This window comes from Neurospora tetraspora (assembly GCF_033439725.1).
Source record: "Neurospora tetraspora strain CBS 560.94 chromosome Unknown B0H65scaffold_2, whole genome shotgun sequence".
NCBI classification, from domain to species: domain Eukaryota; kingdom Fungi; phylum Ascomycota; class Sordariomycetes; order Sordariales; family Sordariaceae; genus Neurospora; species Neurospora tetraspora.
In genome coordinates, this window is record NW_026944384.1 from 4,956,419 (window position 1) to 4,980,743 (window position 24,325).

Consider the following 24,325-nt stretch of genomic DNA (forward strand, 5'->3'; position numbering starts at 1 on the left):
GCATATTTGCTCCCGTAGCAAGGGGGACCGCGATTGTGGCCCGGGTTTTGCCGCCGAGAATATAACACAACGACAACTGCAACAACAACAACGACACCAGGGAACGAGCGAACAACGTCATCGATCGATCGAACCGACAAACGAACTAGTGCTAACACATATATGCTGTACTACTACTGGATTTCAACTGGAAACGAAGATTGAAACATGCGGTCTATGGGTGGTATTCTAGACGTTAGCACTTTTGTTGTATTGTTGGTTTAATACATACTACACTGCAGCTACTGAATTTGCTTGGATTTGGCTGGGTGTAACTGGTTGACACATATAGCACAGAATAGACTTTGAGTGTCCGTTGCCGAAACTTTGAACCATGTCAGAACGTGCAAATAACCCTCTCCAGACGCGAATGTTGAAAGACGCCAAAAGTCAGGTACACATGCTTCAAACCCGTCAATCATCAAATCTGTATTATATACTCTTGTCTTTGTCTTAATTTAAACCCTAAATTCCAGCCCGCGTGCCTTTTCATTCCCTACCATTCACATCTCTTTACCTCAAGCACCCATTCATTTCTTCCCCTTCTTCTTCCCCTTCTTACCACCACCCCCACCACCTCCTCCACCACCGCTACCAGCCGGGTTCGCCTTCTCCACCTTGACCGACCCAGCACCGCCGGCGAGCTCCAGCGTCTCCTCGTCACCCTTAACATAACCGCCCTGCGTCGCCTCCTGCGCCCGCTTCTTGCCCTTCCGGCCCTTGGGCCGATAGCTGCTGCGGTCGCGCAGCGGCAGCCACCGCTCCGGATCGGGCTGCTTGGCGGGGTCGTAGTTCTTGGGCAGTTTCCTCTTTCTGCGCTGCTTCTTGGCTGCTTGCTGTTGTTGTTTTTGTTGCTGGCCAGTAGTAGTCTCGTCGTCCTCGCGGGCGCGCTTCTTGCCTTGTTGTTGTTGGGGAGCAACGACGGGGAGGGTGGCGACTCCAGCGTCGAGAAGGGCCGAGACGTCCACGCCGGATGTGAGCTTCTCGACGGGCGAGAGGGTGCCGAGGTACGGCTGCACCTTAGCGAAGTCGCTGGTGGCGAAGCTGGCGATCAAGCCGGCCGTCGCGGTGCGGTCGTCGGGCTGGGCGGCCACCAGGTGGGTGAAGGCCTCGCCGGCCGCGGCCAGGTCGGAGGGGTGCGTGGAGCGGAGAAGCTCGATGCCGGCTTCGCGCAGGAGTGAGTCGCCACTGCTGGCGGCTTTTTGCTTGGATTGCCAGTGCGAGGCGGCCTTGGCGAGTTCGGACCGGACGGCGGAGTGGCGGCCTTGTTGGCGGTAGAGCGCCACGGCGAGGGCGACGAGGCCGGGGGCGAAGCGCACGTCGGCGTTGTTGTCGGATGCTGTGGCGGCCTCGAGGCGCTTGAAGAAGGCTTCGAGGAGATTGAGGGCCTGAGCGGGGTTTTGGAGTTGGATGTAGAGTTGGATTACGGTCAGGAGGAGGCCAACATCGGTGGGCCTGGTCTCTAGCAGGGGGAGGATGCGGCGGAGAGCTTCCTTGCCGGTTTGGAGCTCGGAAGCAGCTGCGGCGTTGAGGGCGCCCAGGTCGCACTTGCTGGACGAGATGGTGGGTTCGGCCTCCTTGGACAGGATCTTGGCGGTCTTGCTCTTGACGCCGGCAAACTTCTGCGCTTGGAGCTCGATGATGTGCTTGTTGCGGCGGAAGATGGTGGCCTGCTCCTCGAACAAACGGTCGTTTCCGGTTACTACTGGGAGGGTGTCGGCAAGTCTTTGAGCCATGTATGGGTTGCTCTCGGACTTGAGGATTAGTGCGTTGCTTTGGGCAATGGCTTTGGTTGATGCGTCCGAGATGCTGAGAAGTCAAAAGTTAGTATTGTCCATGCTGCCAGAGCTCCAAGATCACACTTACTCAGAGAGGACAACTTCCTCATGGAGCCTCGCAGCTTCTTCCAGATTACCGAGCTTCGTAGCAACGTAGGCTTGTTGTACGATGATGGGTGCCAGCTCTGACTTCTTGTCCTCCTCGCTCAAATATTCTGAAGCCTCACACAAATCCCGGGCACGCTTGAGTAGGAAAGCAGCCTTGGCAAAGTCGCCCTGGGCTATGCTGCCGCAAGCAGCGTTGTATGCCGTCTCAAAGACCTCGAGCTCCTCCCTACTGAGCTTCTTGTGCTCCTCTGATACGGCCCAGCCCTTGCCCTGCATTTCCAGTTGAGAGTAAGTCGCCAGGATGTTGATTCGCAGGTCGTTCTCTTCGCCGTACATGGCATCCTCTACGTTCTCGGCCATTTCCTGATACAGCTCGGCAGCCCTGTCGAACTTCTCGGCACGGTAGGCGACCTGGGCGGCGAGGTGCTTCATGCCGCGCGTGTTGATTCCAGTGCTCTCCAGCAACTGCTCGGCAGCCTCAAGCTCGCCGATCTTGTAGAGCGCATAAGCCTTCTCGATAACGCAGGTCTTGTCGAGGGCGGCCCCTCCTTCGGCAATGGCACGGAGCGCATCGTCGAAACGGTCGAGCTTGACGAGCGCAACAACGCGGGTGTGCTGGGCGGTGGTCAGGTCGGCGGGGTTGCCCTTGGCGGCTTTGATGGCGGAATTGGCGAGCTTCAGAGCTTCCTCATGGTCGTCGATGCTCGTCCCGCGAAGGAGGGAATTGAGGGCGGCGATGGCGGAGTCTGACATGGTGGTGGTGGTGGTATTGTCTGTGTATATTATGTCGACATCATCCGCCGGTCGGTATTATTACTAGTATGTACCCGGTGTCTGGTCGAATTGCAGTCGGAGGGGTCGGTGACGTTTCGCAGTGTAGCCGAGGATGTTGTCGCGATAGGTTGTTGGGCTCCGCAGCTTGGAGTTCTAGGTTCAAGTTGTTGAAGCACCCCCTGTCACGATGTTCTCTGACCTCCGCGTTGCGCTGTGCTTCGCTGTCAAGAGGCTCAATTGCGGGGCTCCCACCTGTGGACATTTTTTGGGATCTTGTGTGGGGTTTGGGGTGTGCCGCGGGACGAGTGGCCCAAGCTTCCAAACACAGCAAGAGACTTGGTGACTTGGATACTTCAACTTCTCTTCATCAACTCCTCTGTCTTGAGATGATGTTCCATCACTGTGGCTTCACGTCGACGCTTCGGCTCCATTTACCACGGAAATACACATCAATCAGCCACCAGAACACCAAGATGACATAAATCCCATCATCCATAGACGAGTCTAAGCGGACCCCGATATTGGGTGTTCACTCCACCACGAAAGCACAAAGATGTTCCGTCCATACGATCACCGAGAACACATCATGTTAATATCCCTGGTACTTGGGTTTCCTTTTTTGGTTTCTGCCAAGCGGTAGTACTTTGGTCCGCTTCCCAGAAGACCCTCCCTCGATCCCGCCGTGACACTCGCTTCATCCGATCTTTTTGTCGTAACCTCTGAGCCGATACTTTTAAGGTACTCACAACATGGCGACTTTATATCAAGACTATGCCTCCAAGGGTGACTACTGGGCCACTCTGTTCTCAATAGCGCTCATGCCTAGTTCGCCGTGATGGCTTTTATACGTCTTTTCACCGTTGCTCTGGCTTCACTATGCTTCGCCACCTCAGCAGAAGCGTACCAGAGGAAGCCCTCGCCCTTCACCTTCTCTTCAACACCAAATGGACTCCAACTCGGTGGTCCGAACCTAGCCCCAGAAATCAGAGTTGCGCCTGATGACTTGCCCGGTGTCATTCGAGTTGCCAATGATCTCGCCGTCGACTTCGGAAAGGTTCTCGGTAGCAACGCATCGGTCGTTAAGGCTGACTGGAAATCAACAGCTTCCTCGAAGCCTTCCAAGCCAGTCATAATCATTGGTACCGTCGGTCGGTCTACCCTTATCGATGGCTTAGCCGCCTCCAAGAAGCTTGATACGACAGCTCTTGCATCCAAGTGGGAGTCATTCTCATACCAAGTTGTCCTGAACCCTTGGGATGGACAAGAGGCTGCCTTCGTCATTGCCGGCTCTGACCTCCGCGGCTCGGTGTTTGGGGCCTACGATGTTACTGAGAAGATTGGGGTTTCCCCATGGTACTGGTGGGCTGATGTCCCTCCAACAAAACGGCAGTATATCTGGGCGAGTGATCTCACTTACACGGAAGGCCCACCCTCGGTCAAGTACCGTGGCATCTTTCTCAACGATGAATCGCCGGGTCTTACGAGCTGGGGTCATGCCAAGTTCAAGGACAGTCAGTACGGCAGTCCTTTCATCACTGACTTCTTCAAGCGGGTTTTTGAGCTGGTTCTTCGTATGAAGGGTAATTACGTCTGGCCTGCCATGTGGTCCAGCATGTTCTACCTTGATGACACCAAGAATGGACCAACGGCAACTGAGTATGGAATCTTTATGGGGACAAGTCATCATGAACCCATGGTACGTAATTTCAAAGAATCGATGGAGGAATCGAGACGTCGCTTACAAGTAAATGCAGGCCCGAGCAGATAAAGAGCAAAGCAGATTTTTGAAGGGCTCTTGGGACTGGAAGAGCAACAAGGGAGGTGTGCAGTCATTTATGCAAGAAGGAGCCAACAGGTCCAAGAACTGGAGCACCATATATACGCTGGGAATGAGAGGATCGGGTGATGCAGCTTCTGCGACTCTGACTGCTGCCGCTTTGGAGGAGGTCATCGCCTGGCAACAATCTGCTCTGACAAAGGCCCTCGGGAAGCCGCTGTCACAAATCCCACAGGCATGGGTCATGTACAAGGTGGGCTGCCATATGTCTCCGAAATCTGACATGGAAACTAACGAAACATACAGGAAGTACCAGGTTACTGGCAAAAAGGCATGAATGTCTCCGACGACGTTACGCTGCTGTGGAGTGATGACAACCGAGGCAATATCCGCAGAATCCCCATCGGCAACGAACCGAACAGGAGCGGCGGTTCTGGCATGTACTATCATTTCGACTATGTCGGTGATCCTCGCAACTACAAGTGGATCAACACCATCCAGTTGCAAAAGACTTGGGAGCAGATGACTCTCGCCTATGATCGTGGAATAGAGAATATTTGGATCGCTAATGTGGGAGATCTCAAGGCCTTGGTATGTGGAACCCCATTCGAGCGTCCTGCTGTGCCTGCTGACCGTTTCCTTAGGAACTTCCTACTGCCCATTTTATAGCCTTGGCCTGGGACAGGGAGAGCTTCCAGGCGGTCGACAGTACCAAGGCATGGCTCACTGATTGGAGCTCACGACAGTTTGGCGAAGCCGTGGCCGAATCAACTTCTGATACTATGACCACATACGGCAAGCTGACGGCTCGAATGAAATATGAAGATTTGAGCAGAACTCCATTCTACTTTTCCACTGTCAACTACGATGAAGCAGAAGTGAACTATCAGGAATGGGTCGACTTGCTCACGAAGGCTCAAGCTGTCCACGACAGCTCATCGAGTGACGTCCAGGTCGCTTTCTTCGAGATGGTTCTTCATCCTGTGTTAGCGGGCAAGACAGTCTTTGAGATATACACCAAAGTCGCCATGGGAAGCAAATACGCAAATGAGCATCGAACTAGTGCCAATCAGCTCGCCAAAGAAGTTCAAATCGCCTTTTCTGCAGACTCATCCATTACCAAGCGCTACCACGGTCTCTTGAACGGGAAATGGGACAAGATTCTAAGCCAAAACCACATCGGATACAGCAACTGGCAAGAACCCGCTTCTCAAACACTTCCACGGTTGAGTTATACAACCTCAGCCGCCAAAAATGCCCTCATGGGAGTAACTGCTCAAGGCAACACAGCCTCCTTCCCTACCACCGCAAAGCTCTCCCTTCTTCCGCTCAGCCCATTCACACCAAAGGGCGTTGACCGATGGGTAGAGATATACACTCGCGACAATGGCACCTTCAGCTACAAGATCACATCCAGCGCATCCTACATCAACATTACAAACTCACAAGGAAAACTTAGCGCTCCCGGTGGTCCATCAGACGCCCGCTCACTCATCGCAGTGGACTGGCCCTCCGCCCCATCCGGTTCCAGCACAGCCACCCTCACCATCACAAACACCGACTCTCCCACCGCCGTCGCAACCGTCACCGTCCCTCTGGAGAACGAAGTCATCCCGCCGGTCTTCAAGGGCCACGTCGAATACGCCGGAGCCATCTCCATCGAAGCCGAACACTTCTCTCCGCCACCCGCCTCCTCAGCCGAGTACATGGTCGTCCCCGACTACGGTCGTACCCTCTCAGGAGTGAAGCTACCCCCCAAGACGCCCTCACAAGCAGCCGGCGGCAAAGGCCATGTGCTGGTCTACCCCTTCTACACCTTCACCAGCGCTTCAGCAGCCACTTTGACCGTGTACCTCTCGCCGTCCGAGAACGCGAACCCCAACAGTCCGAACAAGTACAGCTTCAGCGTGGACGGAGCAAGCCCAGCGACGGTGCAGCCGGTGCCCGTTGGCGATGGGAGCCAGCAACCCGCGGGATGGGCGGAGGCGGTGATTCAGAACGCGTATGTGTCCAAGCAAAACCTGGGGAAGTTAGCGGCGGGAAGACATGAGTTGAGATTGTGGTTGTTGGAGCCGACGATGGTGGTGACGAAGTTGGTGGTGGATGTGGGTGGGTTGAAGAGTAGTTTGATGGGACCGCCGGAGAGTCATTGGGTTGTGTAGATCTGGAATCTGTATCCATCCTTACCTTACCGGCTTACCCGAACACGCCGGGGTACTCCCTCCCGAGTTGTCCGGGTCTAGACCCCCGAACGGACGGGAGCGAACTTGGTGCTTGGCACATGGAATCGGACACAATTCTGCAAATGACGTACTTGGTCTGTGCGCTAATCGCCCTTTATCACTCAGCGGAGTGGATCTCTCTCTCTCTGTCAATGACTGTGACAGACAGCGACTTGCTTCCAGAAGGCGTGAATTGTGCATGAACCGATCCGTGCTACATAGTCGGTGATCTTTCTTCATCCCATTTTCAGCGTTACATATTTACCGATATAAATCTTATTTTCCTACTCAAAAGAACAGATCACATAATCTCCACCTCGGATCACATTCACATCGGAGCAATTTCCTCAAGTACCAAACAACTGAAAGGAACATAAGCAATGATGAGAATAGCCTTCGCCCGCGTGGCCGCCCAGGCCGGCGCATCAGTTGGGGGAGGGTGCTGCTCAACCATCTCAACCGCCGGCGTCGCCGTCATGGCCCGAAGACTCTTCTCCTCCGCTTCTGCCGCCACTCCTTCGTCGACAACAACCAACACCGTGCCCCCGGTGGTAGAAACAGTTCCTCTCGTCTATGATCTTCACTCGCCCGAGAACCCTACGGTGCCGAACAAGGAGACTCAGCCCATCATCTTTATCCATGGACTTTTTGGCTCCAAGAAGAATAACAGGAGTATTAGTAAGTGAGTAGCCCTTGTTGAGTTGGTTATAATTTGTGCTTTTTTCTTTGGAAAGTGAAGCAACCGCTTGTTCACCTCGATCTCTGATGAGCGAGGGGTGTTCATTCCGGATATTCGTTAGATGAATGAGATGGAGTGACTGACTTTATATCTTCATAAAAAATACAGACAACTAGCCCGAGACCTAGGTCGTCACATCTTCGCCATCGACCTCCGCAACCACGGCGAATCCCCCCACTCCCCCCGCCACGATTACACCGCCATGTCCGAGGACGTAGCCGCCTTCATCCGCTCCCACGGCCTCAAAGACTCGACGCTCATCGGCCACTCAATGGGCGCCAAAGCCGCCATGACCGTCGCCCTCACGCACCCGGACCTCGTGCAAAACATCATCTCGGTCGACAACGCCCCCGTCGACGCCCGCCTGGAATCCTCCTTCGCGCGGTACATCCAAGGCCTGAAGAAGATCGAAGAAGCCGGGGTCTCGTCCCTTTCGGCAGCGGACAAGATCCTCGAGCCGTATGAGAAGAACCTGGTCGTCCGCCAATTCTTGTTGGGCAATCTGCATAGGCCCCGTGTGGACCCGGGAGGGCAGCCCAGTCCTACGCTGCAGTTTAGAAACCCGTTGGGGATCATTGGCAAGAGTTTGGATCATTTGGGGGATTTCCCCTTCAAGGACCCGCATCGGGTCAGGTTCAGTAAACCGGCGCTGTTTGTCAGGGGCACCAAGAGCCATTATGTGCCGGATGAGGTGGTGCCGCTTATTGGGCAGTTTTTCCCGCTGTTTGAGCTGGTGGATGTTGAGAGCGGGCATTGGGTTATTTCGGAGAATCCGGAGGCTTTTAGGCAGGGTGAGTTTTCTCTTATTCTTTTGGACTATGATTTTCTTGGGAAATATTGGTGATGCTAATATTGTTTGTGTGACAGCTGTTCTTAGGTTCCTTGAGCCTAAGGAGTAAAGAAACTAACTGAAACTCCTGTTATGGTATGGAGGCAAGGATGTTGTATTAGAGATAAGTATTCGTGGAGCTATGGGATTCCCGTCATACATGACACATGACCATGTCGGGACAACAAAGAGACGAAACAGACAAAAGTACCGAACATCCCTTCGCTCTCGACCGGCGGTTGATGGGGTAAAGTGTCTTCTCATCTTAGCCCTCTGGTCCACGAATACCGGTCTACCGTCGAGATCTATCAACGCAAGATGATGCTTTCAAAAAATGCATAACAACGATGAGGAAGGAACATGAGATTTAGACATAGACCTTAGACGATAGACAGAATAAGCAGCTAATATTCTCCTTAAGCTTGCAAAATAAGGAAATCTTCAAAACATGCGTTTGTGGCCAATCATGAATAGGCCGAAGGGGGGTATCAGAACTCGTTTCTTGTGATGTGTGTTCAAGCAGAGCAGCAACCCCGGCCGCCGAGGAGCCGCCGGGCTGTGGGGTGGCGGAGGAAGACGTGAAAATGCGTCCCATCTAGCACGAACAATTCGGAAGGGAGAAGTAGCCGTTGTTGGTGGTGCTGTCAACCACAACCGTCCCGGATCGCCGTTTTGCCGTGGCGTTGGTGAGAAGACCTGGCGTCTGGACGATTTGGTTGACGATTTCCACAAAGGAGCGGCGGACGTTCTCGCTGGTTTTGGAGCTTGCCTCGCAGAAGCTTGCGCCGTGTTGTTCTGCTAGTGCTAGGCCTTCCTCGGATGTCACCTCCCGGCTGCGAGCTGCTTTGTCAAGTTTTGCTCCGACCTATGGTGTTGATGTGTTAGTGATGGTCCGTGACTCCCTTCACTTCGAGAAACATATGTAACCCCTGACATTCAAAAAGTACAGATCTTACCAGGTACAGAGCCACATCCTCTACGGTGTTGGCTTTGGCCTCGTCAAACCATCGTTCCATGGACATGAAACTTGCTCTGTTGGAAATGTCGTAGACAAGAATAACGCCATGGGCACCACGGTAGAAGCTGGTTGAAAGAGTTCGGAATCTTTCTTGTCCGGCCTGTCATCAACAGAGCAACAGTGGCTCACTTGTTAGTAGCAGGCTCATCAACGGGCGTACAGCATAGATGCTTTTCAAACGGATATGTGAACATAGAAATGAAAGGAATGAGTCTTGCTTACCGTATCAAACAGCGTCAACCGATATGGTTTGCCACGGACCGCAAGTCTCTTGATCTAGAGCAACGATGGTGTTAGTATGCTATTGCAAGGTGCATTACCTGATGATGAGGTGTTGAAGACGGTTCATTTGGAATGACGGCGTGAGATCTCATGATTCATGCCTGACCCTCCGATGATTGCGGATTTGGGATAGTTGAAGGGAAAATGAGTGTTATGGGGAAATAAAAGAACAGTAGCTCACCTTGAAGTCGATACCAATCGTTGCAGCTGCCGTATCAGGATCGAATTCATCATCACAATATCGCATGAGTACTGGAGAATTGTCAGAGACTAGTATGCAAAAGTTCATATTCGGGTGTGTATAAGTCTGTGACTTAAGAGCATGATGCCAATGTCGTTTGCACGCCTTTCATCGAATATGAAGGGCGCACTCCAACCTCCTTCTCATGCCCACGAAGTGACGTTGAACAGGCCCGGCACAGATGATTATGGGGAGAATGGGGAAATATGATGAGACTTTGAACATCAAAAAAAAAACTTACATGCCGACTTTCCAGCACCTGATGGCCCGATCAACAAGATCTTGAGCGTAGGTAGGGCATCATCCGAAGCCATCTGGCTGGACGGGGAGCCCACGGGGCCACAGGGATCGAAAGAGGAGAGGTTTAGGTGAGAAGGTCTTCCGTTGTCTATCCTTGCTCTGGCCTAGATTGACCTGAGTGCAGGTGTTGAAATGATGTGTATAGTTGTTCGGAGATGATGAAGTGTTGTTGTTGGGTCGTTAGGGCAGGTAGCAATTGCGTATGTAGAGGTATGTCGAGGTTGGAGGTTGACAGTTTGACAGTTGACACAGGTTTGGAGGGGTCGTTGCTGGGTTATCGAAGGTGAACACAAGGGAGGTATAATTGCACGTGTAAGTCCCGTCCTTCAGGTGCGAAGAGAAAGGTGAAACAAAGTCGTGATGCTCTCCAACCCTGCAATACTACACTGCTACTGTACGTCTTGGTCCCAGGTTAGAATCCCATGTGTCGTCGACGAGTTCGACGAGTTTGTTGTTAAGGTTTGCGTTTGCAAATCTTGGGTTGCTAGTTCCCCCGAAACTGAGGTGCGCAGAGGTGCGTAATCGCCCCGTAGGTAACTGGCTTGGCCGACAAGCTGCCGCTTTGCACATGCACCCCCATGACGTTTCCTTATGTAAAGACCCTAGACTTACCAAAAGTTGCGAGGGCAAGAGGGCTACCTTGACGGCCCAACCCACACACCGCAGGGGCACACCACAAGGCATCAAAGAGGGTTGGGGGTTTGACTTCATATGGTCAAAAATTGCAGGATTGATATGAGAATGTTGGGATTGGCTTTGGACGCACTGATACTACAAAGCACCAAGGGACGCGCGAGGCCGACTTGAACCGCCCACCCGCCCTCCATGATGCTGCTGCTGGATGGACTACTAGCTCGGACACCCGTCAACCACGGCTTCTGCGTCCCTCTCTTCTCATGGCCAACCATCGGAAATTATGGGTATATGGGACTCCGGCTGCTTCTCATGACGATTCCTCGTAGCTGAAATTCAGATCCCTAAACGCCCCACAAACCCAAGTCAAGGACGGTTACACAGTGCTTCCGCATCCAGGCAAGGTCTCCCAAACCACGTAGAATTCGCTGAGCTGTCACCCCTTCTCTAAAAACGACATTTTGAACCACCGCTCGACTTTTGGTCATTTGTGATCGTTTTTTGATTCCCGTTTTCTCATTGTCGGGAGGGTATTCGTTACCTTGACTAATACCATGATACCATGCCAATGCAACGAAGAAGCAAGACCAAAGCCCTAGAGAGGTATTGCCCGAGTGAAACCCATGCCCAGTGCGTTCATTCCCCAGTACCAGCAACCCTTTATACGGACTCGAGAACGGTCTCCTTGAACTCACGCTCGACCTTCTGGCCAGCCTCGTCGGAGCCAGACTCGCCGTGGAGAGCCATGAGAGCACCGAGGTCGAACTTGGGCGCCTTGAGGAGCTTGACCTTGCGGATGTGGACCTGTAGCGCATAGAGTTAGCAAATCTGCTGTGTCGTTTCCTGGGTCAGATCAAAACGTACGTTCTGGAGGGGGTAGATGCCCTGGGTAGCCTTCTCAATCTCGCGGCCAATGACCTCGGGAATGAGCTTGGAGGTGAGCTGGGTGAGGGTGCAGCTGGAAGCCTCGCGCTGGATGATCTCGGTCATCTTGCGGCGGATGGCGCGGATCTGAGAAGAGGCAGCGTAGGTGGTCTTCTTGATCTGGTTGGGGCGGCGCTTGGTGAAGGCAATGGCGAAGAGGCGGAGGAGGTAGTCGTCGGTGGTCTTGACGGTGATGTTGGCCTCAATGAGAGTCTGCCACTTGCGGACGAGCGAGCGGAGCTTGTCGGAGGTGAAGTCGAGACCGTGGAAGTTGGTCAGGCAGTTCTTGCCCTGGATCTCATCGACACGGAGCTTGACCTTGCGGAAGGAGTGGTCCTCATCCTTCTGGAGGTCGGCGAGAGAGACCTCGAAGATGCGGCCCTTCAGAGCATCGTTGGCGTTCTTGAGACCGGTGGTGCGGTTGACCAGGGTCTTGCCGACACTGAACAAGCTAGTTAGAATATCGTTCTCGCGTCATGTTTGATTGTTGATATCTGGTCGGGTTGGGTGCGGATCTGAAAAAGATATCGGTATGTAGGGCGGGCGGATGGCTTACTCTCTGACGTTGAAAGGCGCAGGGGCCTAGAGATGGGGAATCAGTCAGTTTGCTGTCACTTTTGGGTTTCGGGATCGCCATCTGTCCAAACTCACCTTGATGCCGTACCAGTCCTTGCGGGCGAAGGGGTCCTGGGTCTTCTTCTTAAGACCCTTCTTGCCCTTGGACAATCTCTTGTTCCTGCACGCCAACACCAGTGATTAGCCGCTGCGCTGCTTGTGTTGTGGGATTTCTCGATTCGGATCGGGCGATGTTGTCTGTAATTCGCGACCGGAGCTCGTCATCGCCTCGCGACCGCATGACGCCTGCGCGGACCGCTCATTCCATCCATCCATCGCCCGCATCGTGGCATCGATTTTGGCAATATTTCGGGGTGACAACGTACTTGCCAACAGCCATCTTGACGAGCACCTGTGCCTAGGGACAAAATGTGCTGCTTGGGGTGGTGATGGAGACCGTGCAATCTGGGACGCGGAGTTTGGTTTTCTCTCCTCGAAGGGTGAAATTGTGTCTGTCCCGTTGTGTGGGCGTAGTCCGGAAAAACTGTGGTGGTGGGGCTTGCCAAGACTATGGCCTGATTGGCCCCTCGGACCTTAGGGCTCAATGCCGAGCAGGGGGTCGCCAGCTGATAACGCCTTATCGGTGCAGGTTGTTGCCTCCACCCTTGTCCACAGCTGGGTCCCTTGCCTTCTCGCTTGGCCTTTGGAAGGTTGGACTCTGGGAACTTTGCTTCCATCACTTTGCAGAGTGCAGGCGTCACTTGTTCCATTCCATCCACTTTGAGATTTTGGTGAGTTCTGAACCACTCGTTTATTCTCAACCAAACACCATGACCAAATCATCACCATTCGCCATCACCATCACTCAAAAAATCACCTTTTAGCAGAACCACCAGTGCGCCCACTTTTAGTACAATGTGGCTGTGTTATTTTATGGCCCTGTCACCTGTTCATCATGGCGACTGCGCTGCTGGATTCACCGCCATCTCATCTCACGACATGTCCGAGGGTTTCAGAAAGAACTAGGGTTGTTTACAGTTTGCACTTCCATTCTTCAGTTCTACAGGGTATCCTATGTTGTTGTGTTTGTTGTACACAAGACAGTCTTGTCGTCGCCAACCGGACACGGCACCCCTCGGGGCACTCTCGCATCTTCAACAGTTGGCTGCGTTACAAAGACCTAGGCGTGTCTTGGCGCCATAATCGCCGGCAATGTCCTCACGACCAAGGGAGCTCAGATTAGCCCACAGCTCGGTCGGCTAAGTATCATCACCAGCCTCTCCCATCCCCATTCCTCATCCCCTGTCCCCGTGGAATCTCTCCTGCTCTCACAGACTCCGTCGTAACTACCCAGTGGGCACGTAGCACCCGCCAGCTACGAGATGTGCTGAAGCGGCGTGCATCGCGCTACCCTCCGTTCGTTTCCCCCTGCGAATACCTCAGAAATGGGATTCATAGGATTGAAGGAATCAAAAACGCCGGGATAATCCGCCTGTCTCTCGCCCATTTCCCTGCGCCCATTCAATGTGGACAGCTTGTGTGTCATGTTCCAATGACACCAGGGTCCTGTTCCTTGGGAATGTCGCGCCTGCCGATTGCTCTTGCACGGCGGGGCAACTGTTCCCCGAGTGATAGAGGCCTCTGAGGTGGACGTCGTCTTGGTGAGCGGCCCGATGACCAAAGTGGAAGTCCGGGCTTGCTTCTCGAGTCGCGCAAACTTAAAAAAAAGTCGAAAACAGCTTTCCTCCCAAATCCGAGCACGCCTATCAAGGAGACTTCATGTGTGGCTCCTTGTCCTCCTCTTGGTGGGGCGACTCATACAAGTCAAAGCTGGGGAAGCTAATGTACCGCTCCGAATGCGAATGCGAATCTATCGACGAGTTAGCTCTCGTCCGGAAACATTGGTGACTACACCAAGCGACTCACAGGAATCACGCAGCTCGTCGAAGCCATCTGGGTTGCTGATAGGAGACGAGGATAGCTCACTGTGTCGACCCAAGCTATCGTACATCGGTGGTGGCCGTGTCGAGATGGGAGAGGTAGCTCTAGAGGTAGCTCTGGTGAGGGCGTCCGGGGATGAGCCGCCAGAGATGTAAGCCACCCTTAGGAGCTCGGTTGCTCTGCGAGACGAGTACGAGTTGGCGAGCGCATCTCGGCTGGCGTTGGAGGTGGTGATGGAGGGCTCGGTAGCTGATGCTCGAAGAAGTCTTGGCCTCTGGCTGGGGCTTCGGGTGCCACGGGCCGTCGAAGAGTCTCTGCGCGGCATGCGGCGCGAGTCGGTAGTTGATGACGCCATGTCTAATGTTGGTCTGGTTTGTTGTTGATAGGTTGTGGTGACGGACACTTTTGGTCTGGATGATGATAGGTTGTTGTTATTGTTGTTGAGTCCAAGGTGTTGTAGTGTTGAACACCAGAAAGGGCTGGGCTTTCACATCGAATTCGGTCGTTGTTTATAAGGAGACGAAGAAGAAGAAAGCAGGATGGGTGGGCTTGAAGTCGAGGCGGACCCGAGTATAAGAAGAAAAGCAGCCTTCTTAGGCTGAAATGTGCGATTCCGCTTAGCTACGGGGAGGTGTCTTACAGTGTCATTCAGCGGCACTTTCGGTTGCCACTTGTCAGTCGATGGTTGAGTCGGCCAGGGGGAGCAGGGGAGGCTAAGCATACCCGCCCGTTACCCGTTGTTGCCTCCGGGGCCGAGAGTGGAAGACCACCCTAACCAGCCCTTTGACACACCCAAACAAACCCAGTGATGTGTGACTGTGCCTGTAATATTCCTGCCTAGATCAGGCCGGTACAGTTGGCCAGGCCTACCAACAAGCTCCTGTTACATGAGGCATGTCAATGTGCATGTAACGACCAAACAATTTGTCTGGATAATAAAACGAGTTGGTGAGGTGCTTCGCTGGACTCGACCGCCGTACACGTCTGCAGACCATGGATGGCACAGCACCATGGATCATGGTACCAAGTACGTAGCGGCCGCAGGTCTTGGTCCTGTCCCCCGTCCCCATCGTCCCCATCTTGCCGATGCCCCGGCCTCCCACCTCTCCCACCTCTCCCCTCCCCCCTGGTCCCTGTCCCCCATGCTGCCATGATCATTGATGGCACCCCCCAAGATTCGGGAAACTTGGGCACTGAATGGAACACCAAAAAAAAGGTGTTGCGGTTTCCGTCGACGTGCTGACCGGTGCCCGCCGGGCCATTCAGAGCTTCACTGGCGAGAGCGGAGTTCTCGGACATGCCAAGCCCAACGCTCTCCACGGCACCTCAGCGACATTTTTCGCAATGCCCTCGGGCTACACCCTACTCGCTGGTCCTTTTGTACCGCCGTCGCAGTAGGGTACCTCTGGCTCCTCTGGTGACCCCAAACACCGCCAAAACGAAACATCGGGTGGGGTACACTCAGCGCCGACAGCCACTCAAGACTTGACACTTTACAGACTTCCAGCCTGCAACATGCAAGGTGGTTGCATCTTCTCACTTGACTCTTTTCGAACTCGCAACTTCACTGGGCATTGGCTGCGCACTGGGGAAACACTAGGGAGCACTGGGGACCCGAAAAGAAGGCCTAGACTACCCACTTCAGGAAACGCCGGTGGTCTCGCTAGTCGTGTTAGTCGATCGAGGCGTCCAGGCCCTCTTCGCCTAACACCGATACGGCCTTCTCCAGCTTGCCCAGAACCTGCTTGTCTCTTTTTTTATACTCATGTTTTAAATCCGTCACTCGTGTATCTGACCAAGGCGAACAGGGCTTAAACAGAGGCTGAGAACTGATCAACTTGAACAATATCGGTGCTAGCTGAGAGAGGGGAAAATAGACAGCATGTAACAAGTCGCCCGAAAAGAGGGGATAGAAAAACAACAAAAGAACGGCAAGCCAGTGTGCCCTTGTTGGCATATCTCTCATCGCGATCAAACGTCGGTCGCTGCTAATCATCCCCTCATCCGTCGTTTCTTGTCCAGCTGTTAGTATCAGTCCACCACGATGTACATGCCTCCATCTCGAGAAACTGTAACCGAGACGCAAGCCAACCACCGTTGCGGACGATCGATACTTTGTCACTGTATCGTCGCGAGCGTCCCTGGTTTTACCGATCTCGAATTTCCTCGTGCCGACGAGATGTTTCGGGGTAGTCCCCCCTTTCCGCTCCGTTCCATTTGGGTTGAAGGCAGTGGTCCCCTTCCTGTAGGAACGAGTGCTGCATACAGCTGCTTCCTTTCTTCCAAGCCAAGCAATGCGCGAATCCCCTTTCTTGGGTTCCGGATAAGCTTACCATCGAACGATGAAGGGTGGGAGTTGGGTGTTGTCGGTTGCGGGTTATGGTCACTTTGATGTGCCTTTTTTGTGATCGATATCACTCACCGGCAATTTCTCTATCGGCCCAAAGCTCTGTCTTCCCCATTATCCATATGCATTCCTCTTGACCGGTAGCCACATCACAATCTTTCGCTATCCCATTCCACCACACGTTTCACGGCGGGAAACCCGATAGACATCAATCTTGGGATACACAGCACCTTCAGTCGATATATCGAGTAACACTTGACACTCCCGGTGAAGGATGAAGACGGATCCAGACCAGAGGGCCACTCAATTCTCGGCGGGGCCAAGGTATACCAACCTAAATTTTGTGAGCTAGACAACATGAAAGTGTCATGTACCACGGTCGGTTCCCAATGGAAGCATCATCACTTGCAGAGTCCTTTTCTAAACCACACAGTATTGCTTCTGATTTTGTGCTATGCCATGTAAGGAGTACAGATGATAGCTGCATCCTCTCATGCCTTCCACACGTGTGAGAGGACATGTCGTGCGCGCAGCAGCCCGCCCGCCAAATATTCAGCTTCATATGAATGTACCTGCTGGCTATACATACTGTGGTAGGCAACACATGAAGCAACTAGTCTCTAGTCAGACCCCGGATTCTGTCTCCGGCTCCATTCAACTGCCAAGTCCACGCAGTGCGGACGGTTGTGAGAAGAGAGTCACATCCAAGACAGTCTTCCCAAAAAGGGAGAGGGACAGTCCCATAGAAAAACCCACCACTCATAATTGGACCAGTGAGAACGACTGCGTATTTTATCAACACTGCCGGCTGGTAGGGCATCAAATGGGCGCACTGGGCAGCCATATCTCATTCACCCACTTTGAACAACCGTTGGCTGGTTCACAAAGCTTCGTCGCTTTTTGCTCCGCCGGTTCCTAGGCAGTCGCTGCAAGTAAGCCCTGTCATGTTTCGAACCGACGTCGAAAAGTTATCCGATGTTATGAGATCCATTGCAGTCAACTACGTTCGCTTCTTCTTCTTCTCTTTGGAACTACTGCGCCCTCGCCTTGCCTCGCCTGCGTTGCCTACGCTGCTAGCTACTATTGCTACTGCAAAAACTTATTTTGGTTCCACGCAAAGTTCTTGTTTAGCTTTGTTTTTGATATGATCGCCGCCGCCGGAGGCAGACAAGCTCGCGAGCTTGCTTTAGCTTCCCCGCCCTCCATTTTTGTATTCCGTTGCATTGCGTCTTGCTGTCATGAGCCACGGCGCGGATGATCCCAGAACGGATAGAAACATGAGCGAAGCACAAGAAGACGCGAAGATCTACAAGATAGGATGACACTCCCGAGTCTCCGTCTCCATGTTCGTCAGTTTAGGCTCGGTCGAGGAACACCTAAACGTCCAAGTGGACCGATGCACGATCTCTCGACACTTACACAGACAGTGACCTGCTCTTCCCACATGCTTTTCAGCCAAAACCAAGTCACTTTGCTGCTATTACACAGTTTTTGAACTTTCTTCTACACACCTTCCACCCCTCTCCCAAGCATCTCAAACCGAGAAAACGTTTCCGTCCTCTTCACCAAAGCCTGTTTTTGCGTGATTTTATCCTCAGCTTCGTTGCTTCTCATTGGTGTGCGTTTCTTACCTTCTCTTCCCCGGGTCGCAGTTCCTGGTTGACCTCTCTTGGGCTCACCTGTGACATACTTTGCGGTCTTCACTCCGAAGCCCCTCTTCAATTTTTCATTCGCCAGAAATTCGCAATGGTATCAACATGGACCTTTTTTTTTCAAACTATCGACCGTACGGCTGGAGCGAAGGCGGCGGCGAAGAGGCGACGGCACCATCCTTTCTCTTCTATTGAATCCTATTCCCACGTCGATATGAATTTTTGCTTACTAACTTTCCATATATAACGATGCCTTCGTCATTCAAGACATACTGTACGCCGTGCGACTCAGGTCAGCCACCACGCCTTGCTGGCAAGCGATTCTCAAGACATCAGAAAGAAAAAGACAAAAAGAGGCTTAGGATAAACATCCCATCCTTCTTGTACGCCGGTACCTACATCTACAACTACCGAGCTACCCACCGAGCCACCGCAAGAGCATCATGGTACCTACACTAGGCCCAGGGACCAGGGGTAACCCCAGGGCATTTACAGTCTAAGAAAAGATCTCCTGATAATCACAAAACGAAAAAAACATGACAAGAGAAAGGCTTCTTTCCCCGGAAGGAAATGATGACAGAGGTGGCTCCATCACTCGATTCCCGCGGCACGGCCTGGGCGTCCATCATTACGGCACGTACCTGCCAAGTCTTTACTTCCCCGTACATCCCGACCTTGCCGACCCGACTACCTACTTACCTACTGACTCTTTCTTCACCTCCACTTCACCTCACGTATTTGACCGTGTACACTACAGTCGTGCAACAGCCGGCCGTGGCGAGAGGCAAATCCTGTGACTGTGTGGGCTGTATACCATATCGATCTCTTCCTTCTTCTTCTTCTTCTTCGAAGAGAGAAAAAAAACAGATGTCTCCTAGTGGTTGGTTGGGCTGAATGGTTGGAACTGATCATCAGGCACTCTCCTGCACAGTATTCTTCCACCCTGCTTCTGCTTGCTTCGCTTCCGCTCAGGAACACCACCACTCATTCTCGTGATCTCGAAGAAGAAAGCATCCGATAAAAAGAACCTCCTCTCCTTTGGGCCAGCCGATCATCAGAACGGGTCTCTTTGCGTGTACATACATACTGCGTAGTACATACACGCTTCACATCAGTGTCAAGAAAGTAAAAAAGGACACTGACAGAACTGCACACTCCCGTCCGTTATTGCATGTTACAGCTGCACAGGAACTGTATGTTGGGTTGGCAGAAAGGTTCTTTTTTGTGTAACCGACAATCGACGCGGGCAACATGCCAACGTAGGCAGGTACTGCCCGATGAGAAGGGATTTACGGCAACCACAATGAAGGGATCCAACCTCGAGATCCATTCAGTCCAGGCAGGCCATCCAAGTAGTGTAGTGTAAGCAACCAGCAACGGGAGGACTTTACCGGCATAGTGATCGACATCCAAAAAGACAGGACAGATATTGTCAGAATTACACAATCCTGCGTCCGGCTACCATGGTACCTATTCTTCCCATTGGGAAGAGTAATCATTAATCCCGCTCAGATATTATCATTATCTTTGCTATGTACATACGTATTTCCCCTTTCTTATTTCCCCTTCCGGACCTTCCTCCGTTTCCCGTTTCTGCCGGTCCAGGTCAGACGGGACGTTGTTTGGATCAAGACAAATAGTGTAGATTGGAACGTGGTTCTTTTTTGGGTTTTACCCCGTCCATCCCGTCATCAACGGGGGTACTTCCAAGGTTCAAAGCATTCAGCCCGATTGCTGATCCGTTCTAGAACAGTACAGTAGTGTAGAACAACTATTTCCCCCGCAACGTCTCAAACACTGTACACTGTATGAACACTAGCATTTGCTTGGTTCAGGTTCGCTTTCCCGCGAAACGACAATCGATCGAAACGATCGAAGGAGATGAATGATGTCAATTTAGCGGTGTTGAATAATTTTTCAAACCAGGAACCAGGGGCCGTTGCATGGCACGCGAACAACAACACGTTTCCGGTTTTTCTTTTTTTTTTTCTTGCCTTCCTTTTTTGATTTGATTCTATCTGGCCAATCGGTCATCATATCACAGATTTGTTGTTCGACGGACGGTACCCGCTCCGTTAGTTAGTTGTGCGTGGTAGACAGGGATGGTAAACAAGGACAACAACTAACAAGTAGTCGTGGTAGTCTCGGAATGAGACAGCGGGACGTTGACGACGTTGCCAAGATTTGTTGATGTGTTTGAGGCGATCGACAGAACACACGTGTAAAAGCGAATGTGAAAGGAAGGAACTATTGATTTTAATGACAGTTTTATCAAGGGTAAAGAAAAAGAGAGAAACAAAAAAAGAATAATCCATACCTTATAGTGATGAATTACCTTGGAGTTGCCTGATTGACTCTCAGCCTTCAAAGACATAGTATGCTCAACAACTTTCAAAGATTTAGCAAAAGGTGCCAAAACTACCTCTACGGAAAGGTATCCTTCTTCCAACAACTCCAAACACCTTCCCCTTTCTCCCTTTAATCCGGCCCCCATGACTTCATCGACTCTACCCCGTGTAACCCGCAACCCCTAACGTTGATATGCACCGATCAGCCTATCCTTTGCTTGTTCTCTCCCACGGGGGCGGCGCCTGACTTGAAGGACCTCAATTTCTCCCACATTCGTTTCTTTTTTTTTCTTTTTTTTTGCTGATGTCTTCACCGGTGACATCCATGAGGATTTCAAGAAGCAGGAACATTTCTGAATTGAGGGTACCTATGTATGTAGGGGCCGTCAAGATAAGTGCGAAGAACAAATAACAGGCGTGTACATGCGTTGTGTAGTACGGGATGGAACGAGGGATTGTGGAATGGAATCTTGCAATTTGTCTTGCTCGTGATTTCTCTTCTTCATCCATGAAATTGATAGTATGCAGTTAAAATATGGGTTTAACAGTGACCAGTTGGAAACGAAGATGACTTGTAGTGAAATGATCAGTGAACCGCTTGTCTCTGGTAAAGGGTTAGGGCTATACCTGCTTTTCTGACTCCCTGAATGGCTTCAAATGTTATAATATCATATCCTGTCCTCCATCCCCGGCTACCTTCCATTCCATGTTAGTATGTACGGCACATCAGCGCTGCCTTCCCATATAAGACCAGAACGCCACAGTAATGGAAAGAGATATAATTACACCGGTAACAAGTGAGTTGAGTCTCAAGGTTTTGGAACATCCACTGCAACAGGCCGACTTGAGCTTTTATCACCTTCTTTTCACTTTCTTTTCTTCAGTTGACATATTCACTCCACAGCATTGCTTTCCTTTCACACTTCAGGAACAGAGACTCACTATCAGGTCACAAAGGCAATGAAAAACTCAGCACTACGTACCGAATCATACACCCAGTAGCTGAAGACTCGCCACTTGTTTCAATGCGCGAGTAAATGAAATCAGTCACGGCTAAGTACTGATGATTAGGCATGTATTGCATAATAGCTACATACTACTTGGGATCGCATACCGGCCTAAGACCAGTTTGCGTGATATCTTTTGCTCCGTCCTCACTCCTTGTCGCTCTGAGATTCATTGTTTATTAAGTCCCACCTGCTACCCCCTCCACGTTCGAACCTGACAAGTTGTGGCGGTTGTGGTGTGGTATTTGCAGGATCGAATTGGACAGCCATCCTCACCGAGAAAGCGGGATGGGTTACGTATGGTTATACAAAGAGGTAGTGATGGAGGGCAATAGTTTCCCCAAAATGCAGCTGCCGCCCGAATAATCTCTCAACATCCCACAACCAAACTCCTCTTTGCGCCATTCCCTCCGTGGGGTTATTACTTCTAGTGGTCGACGCTGCGGTTACGTCAGCCTCGGGTTTCTTCGATTCGTTGATGAGTGGCTTTTTGAAAGAGGGATAACTTACTCTTCCCATATCCGACCCTGCACGGCTTTGAGCTCTTCTTCCGTCATTCTGTGGCCTGTGGTAAAGTATCCTACATAAACGAATCCTCGTCAGTCACCCTGCCTTCATTCCCAGGAAACACGGGGAGAGTAGGTAGGACAAAAACATACCGGCATTGATCTTGGCATCGATCTCTACTCTCGAATCGGCTGGAATCCAGCTTTCGGGGAGCTCAACACGCTCAAGAATAGGGATTCTATGTGGCAAGTTAGCACCCATCAGGCGAAAGATCGTCGGCCCAAAACAGGTGCAGGTTATGCAGCAAGACCCGAGCATAACGGTACACCACATAGTAGAACAGGAAATGTGAACTTACCCTTGGCCGACGATGGCGTCGTGTTTCATGCTAGAAAACAACCATGAGTTAGATCGAGGATCGGTGATACCTGCCACAAGGCAAGGAGAGCGGGGGGCGTGGTGTTACTCACTTGCTCATGCTAAGCATTCGGTCAATCTTGGTAATACCCAGCCAATGAAGGATATCGGGCATCAAGGCTTGGAATCGCATATCCTTCACACCGGCAATATTTTCGGTGCGCTTGAAATAGTCCGATGCAAGATCTGCCCCGCGCTTTCTCGCGTTGTACACAACTGTAGAAGGTTCTCGGTTAGTCTCTCACCCACGAATTCCGCCGTATAGGACGGAGTAAGCATCATCTGGGAACTCAACATACGGTACTAGGAGGATCGGTCAGCATCTATCTAGTCTTCAAGAGCGGGATTTTGGAACACTTACCTTTGTGACTTCGCCCAAGGCACGACCTTCCTTACGGAAATAGATTACCACGCCGCTACCGCCGTTCTGAGCCTCCTTTACGGCCTCCTCAATACCGAAGATGAGGTAAGGTCTGCAAGTGCAGATATCGGAACAGAAAACATCACTGCCGTTACACTACAGAGAAGTGGCTGTGTCAGCAGTAAAATAGTTTTTCAAGAGACATGACATCATATGAATATGAGAACCTACCTCGTCGTGTATCCTCAACGCAAGTTTCTTCGAAGGGTCTGACATTTTCGCAGGATCGCCGAAGCAGTACACGGTCAAACCACCTAGAAAGAGACAGTTAGGAGCCTGAAACACCACACCATGAAGGGATACACAGCTGATAGTTCTTACCAATAGGGGGCAGGAAGACCTTGATGTCTGAGCGCGTAATCAGCTGGAAATGGCATCAGCATCGTATATCGGTCAGATGGTAAGAGTTTCTGGTTCAGCGGCGATAATTACCTCCGGATACATGCCACCAGTATGCTCGAAGAGGGATCTGCGCAAGGTGCCCTCATCGATACCGAAGCGTTCGGCGACTCCGGGGAGGTACCAAACAGGCTCGACGGCGAACTTGGTTACCGCGAGTTCACCCGTGCTGTTCAAGCAGATCTTGCCATCTGGGACCAATCTACCGCTCTTAACACTCTCTTCAAGCTCGGGTAGCTTCATATGGGCTTTCGTGATGGCAATCGTCGGCCGGAGATCCACTGTCCAAAGCCAGTGTTAGTGTGGGTCACATTCAAATAGGGGTTGTAAACAATAACATGTCTAAGTACGTACCACCCTCCTTATTCATAAGATCCTTGAAGATCCAAGGGACCTGATGGCCCCAAGGGTCCATGGCTACAATCTTTTTGGGGTCTCCCCATTGAGGGAAGGGGCCAATGTTGACGGCGGGCTCGGTGTTGGTGAAGTCAGGCTTGTGGTCTGGATCCAGCTCCTTACTCGCCAGAGCCAGTGCATAGTAAACCGAGTATGAACCACCGTGGGCACCGATGGCGTTGCGTCTGCGGATGGTCGAAGCAGATCGGATGACAGCTACCGGGCCACGCTTGACGGGATCGGCCGCGCCCCATTCCATCGGTAGAGGGTTGATACCGATTTGCTTGGGATAGGTGGTGAGCACGACGCGGTTGGAGAAGTTGGACTTTGTGACGTCGGCGGGCGGTGATGATGGTGACATGACGCCGGCATCAGCCTGCAACAGCGGCGGTGTCTGGACATAGCCGGAAACGAGCGGGGTGGCGGCTGGGCTTGGAGCTTCGCCGTTGGGTTTTGAGGAGGTTTCCGTTTCGCGAGTCATCTCCAAGCTGCTCACACGTTGGGATATGGATTCAACCGCCGAGATGAGCTTCGTCTGGCCTTGGGCGATGGCCAGCAGGGCATCCTGCACACCTTCCAAACCTGTAGCCATTTTAACTACCTTAGGTCTGTTTGTTTAGGTAAGATGAGGAGGAACGACCAAGTGGAAGTCTAGGTAGAGATGAAGAGAC

General features: G+C 52.0%; 8 protein-coding genes across 8 annotated transcripts; 2 read left to right on the plus strand and 6 right to left on the minus strand.

Annotated features, from left to right (window-relative positions):
* Nucleotides 1-569: 569 nt before the first annotated feature.
* B0H65DRAFT_556420 (uncharacterized protein) lies at nt 570-3,066 on the minus strand (the record flags this gene model as incomplete). Its single annotated transcript, XM_062830051.1, has 2 exons — nt 1,906-3,066; nt 570-1,848 (listed from the first exon to the last, which is right to left on the minus strand). The coding sequence occupies exons 1-2, from the start codon at nt 2,676-2,678 to the stop codon at nt 570-572; spliced, it is 2,052 nt and encodes a 683-aa protein (XP_062684934.1). The 5' UTR covers nt 2,679-3,066.
* Nucleotides 3,067-6,836, plus strand: B0H65DRAFT_458526 (uncharacterized protein). Its single transcript, XM_062826411.1, has 4 exons — nt 3,067-4,395; nt 4,454-4,729; nt 4,783-5,067; nt 5,121-6,836. The coding sequence occupies exons 1-4, from the start codon at nt 3,535-3,537 to the stop codon at nt 6,636-6,638; spliced, it is 2,940 nt and encodes a 979-aa protein (XP_062684935.1). The 5' UTR covers nt 3,067-3,534; the 3' UTR covers nt 6,639-6,836.
* Nucleotides 6,837-6,858: 22 nt separating this feature from the next.
* B0H65DRAFT_128719 (Alpha/Beta hydrolase protein) lies at nt 6,859-8,485 on the plus strand. The gene is made up of 3 exons (XM_062820777.1): nt 6,859-7,380; nt 7,546-8,228; nt 8,305-8,485. Exons 1-3 carry the CDS (start codon nt 7,079-7,081, stop codon nt 8,334-8,336), a joined length of 1,017 nt encoding a protein of 338 aa, XP_062684936.1. The 5' UTR covers nt 6,859-7,078; the 3' UTR covers nt 8,337-8,485.
* Nucleotides 8,486-8,695: 210 nt separating this feature from the next.
* On the minus strand, nt 8,696-10,294 carry B0H65DRAFT_128649 (P-loop containing nucleoside triphosphate hydrolase protein). Its single transcript, XM_062820775.1, has 5 exons — nt 10,049-10,294; nt 9,748-9,818; nt 9,507-9,560; nt 9,223-9,384; nt 8,696-9,131 (listed from the first exon to the last, which is right to left on the minus strand). Exons 1-5 carry the CDS (start codon nt 10,119-10,121, stop codon nt 8,862-8,864), a joined length of 630 nt encoding a protein of 209 aa, XP_062684937.1. The 5' UTR covers nt 10,122-10,294; the 3' UTR covers nt 8,696-8,861.
* A 913-nt stretch (nt 10,295-11,207) lies between these two features.
* Nucleotides 11,208-12,716, minus strand: B0H65DRAFT_128645 (ribosomal protein S3Ae). Its single transcript, XM_062820774.1, has 5 exons — nt 12,606-12,716; nt 12,316-12,400; nt 12,221-12,246; nt 11,605-12,106; nt 11,208-11,544 (listed from the first exon to the last, which is right to left on the minus strand). Exons 1-5 carry the CDS (start codon nt 12,617-12,619, stop codon nt 11,401-11,403), a joined length of 771 nt encoding a protein of 256 aa, XP_062684938.1. The 5' UTR covers nt 12,620-12,716; the 3' UTR covers nt 11,208-11,400.
* Nucleotides 12,717-13,875: 1,159 nt separating this feature from the next.
* Nucleotides 13,876-14,770, minus strand: B0H65DRAFT_128801 (uncharacterized protein). The gene is made up of 2 exons (XM_062820778.1): nt 14,146-14,770; nt 13,876-14,089 (listed from the first exon to the last, which is right to left on the minus strand). The coding sequence occupies exons 1-2, from the start codon at nt 14,513-14,515 to the stop codon at nt 13,986-13,988; spliced, it is 474 nt and encodes a 157-aa protein (XP_062684939.1). The 5' UTR covers nt 14,516-14,770; the 3' UTR covers nt 13,876-13,985.
* Nucleotides 14,771-17,634: 2,864 nt separating this feature from the next.
* Nucleotides 17,635-17,805, minus strand: B0H65DRAFT_421793 (uncharacterized protein; the record flags this gene model as incomplete). The annotated part of the gene is made up of 1 exon (XM_062824364.1): nt 17,635-17,805. A coding segment is annotated over one exon (171 nt), but the record flags the coding sequence as incomplete, so codon positions are not given.
* A 3,856-nt stretch (nt 17,806-21,661) lies between these two features.
* On the minus strand, nt 21,662-24,246 carry B0H65DRAFT_418516 (GTP cyclohydrolase N terminal-domain-containing protein; the record flags this gene model as incomplete). Its single annotated transcript, XM_062824151.1, has 9 exons — nt 21,662-21,785; nt 22,170-22,259; nt 22,380-22,409; nt 22,492-22,654; nt 22,796-22,955; nt 23,031-23,113; nt 23,181-23,223; nt 23,292-23,539; nt 23,613-24,246. The coding sequence occupies 9 exons, from the start codon at nt 24,244-24,246 to the stop codon at nt 21,662-21,664; spliced, it is 1,575 nt and encodes a 524-aa protein (XP_062684941.1).
* Nucleotides 24,247-24,325: the final 79 nt, after the last annotated feature.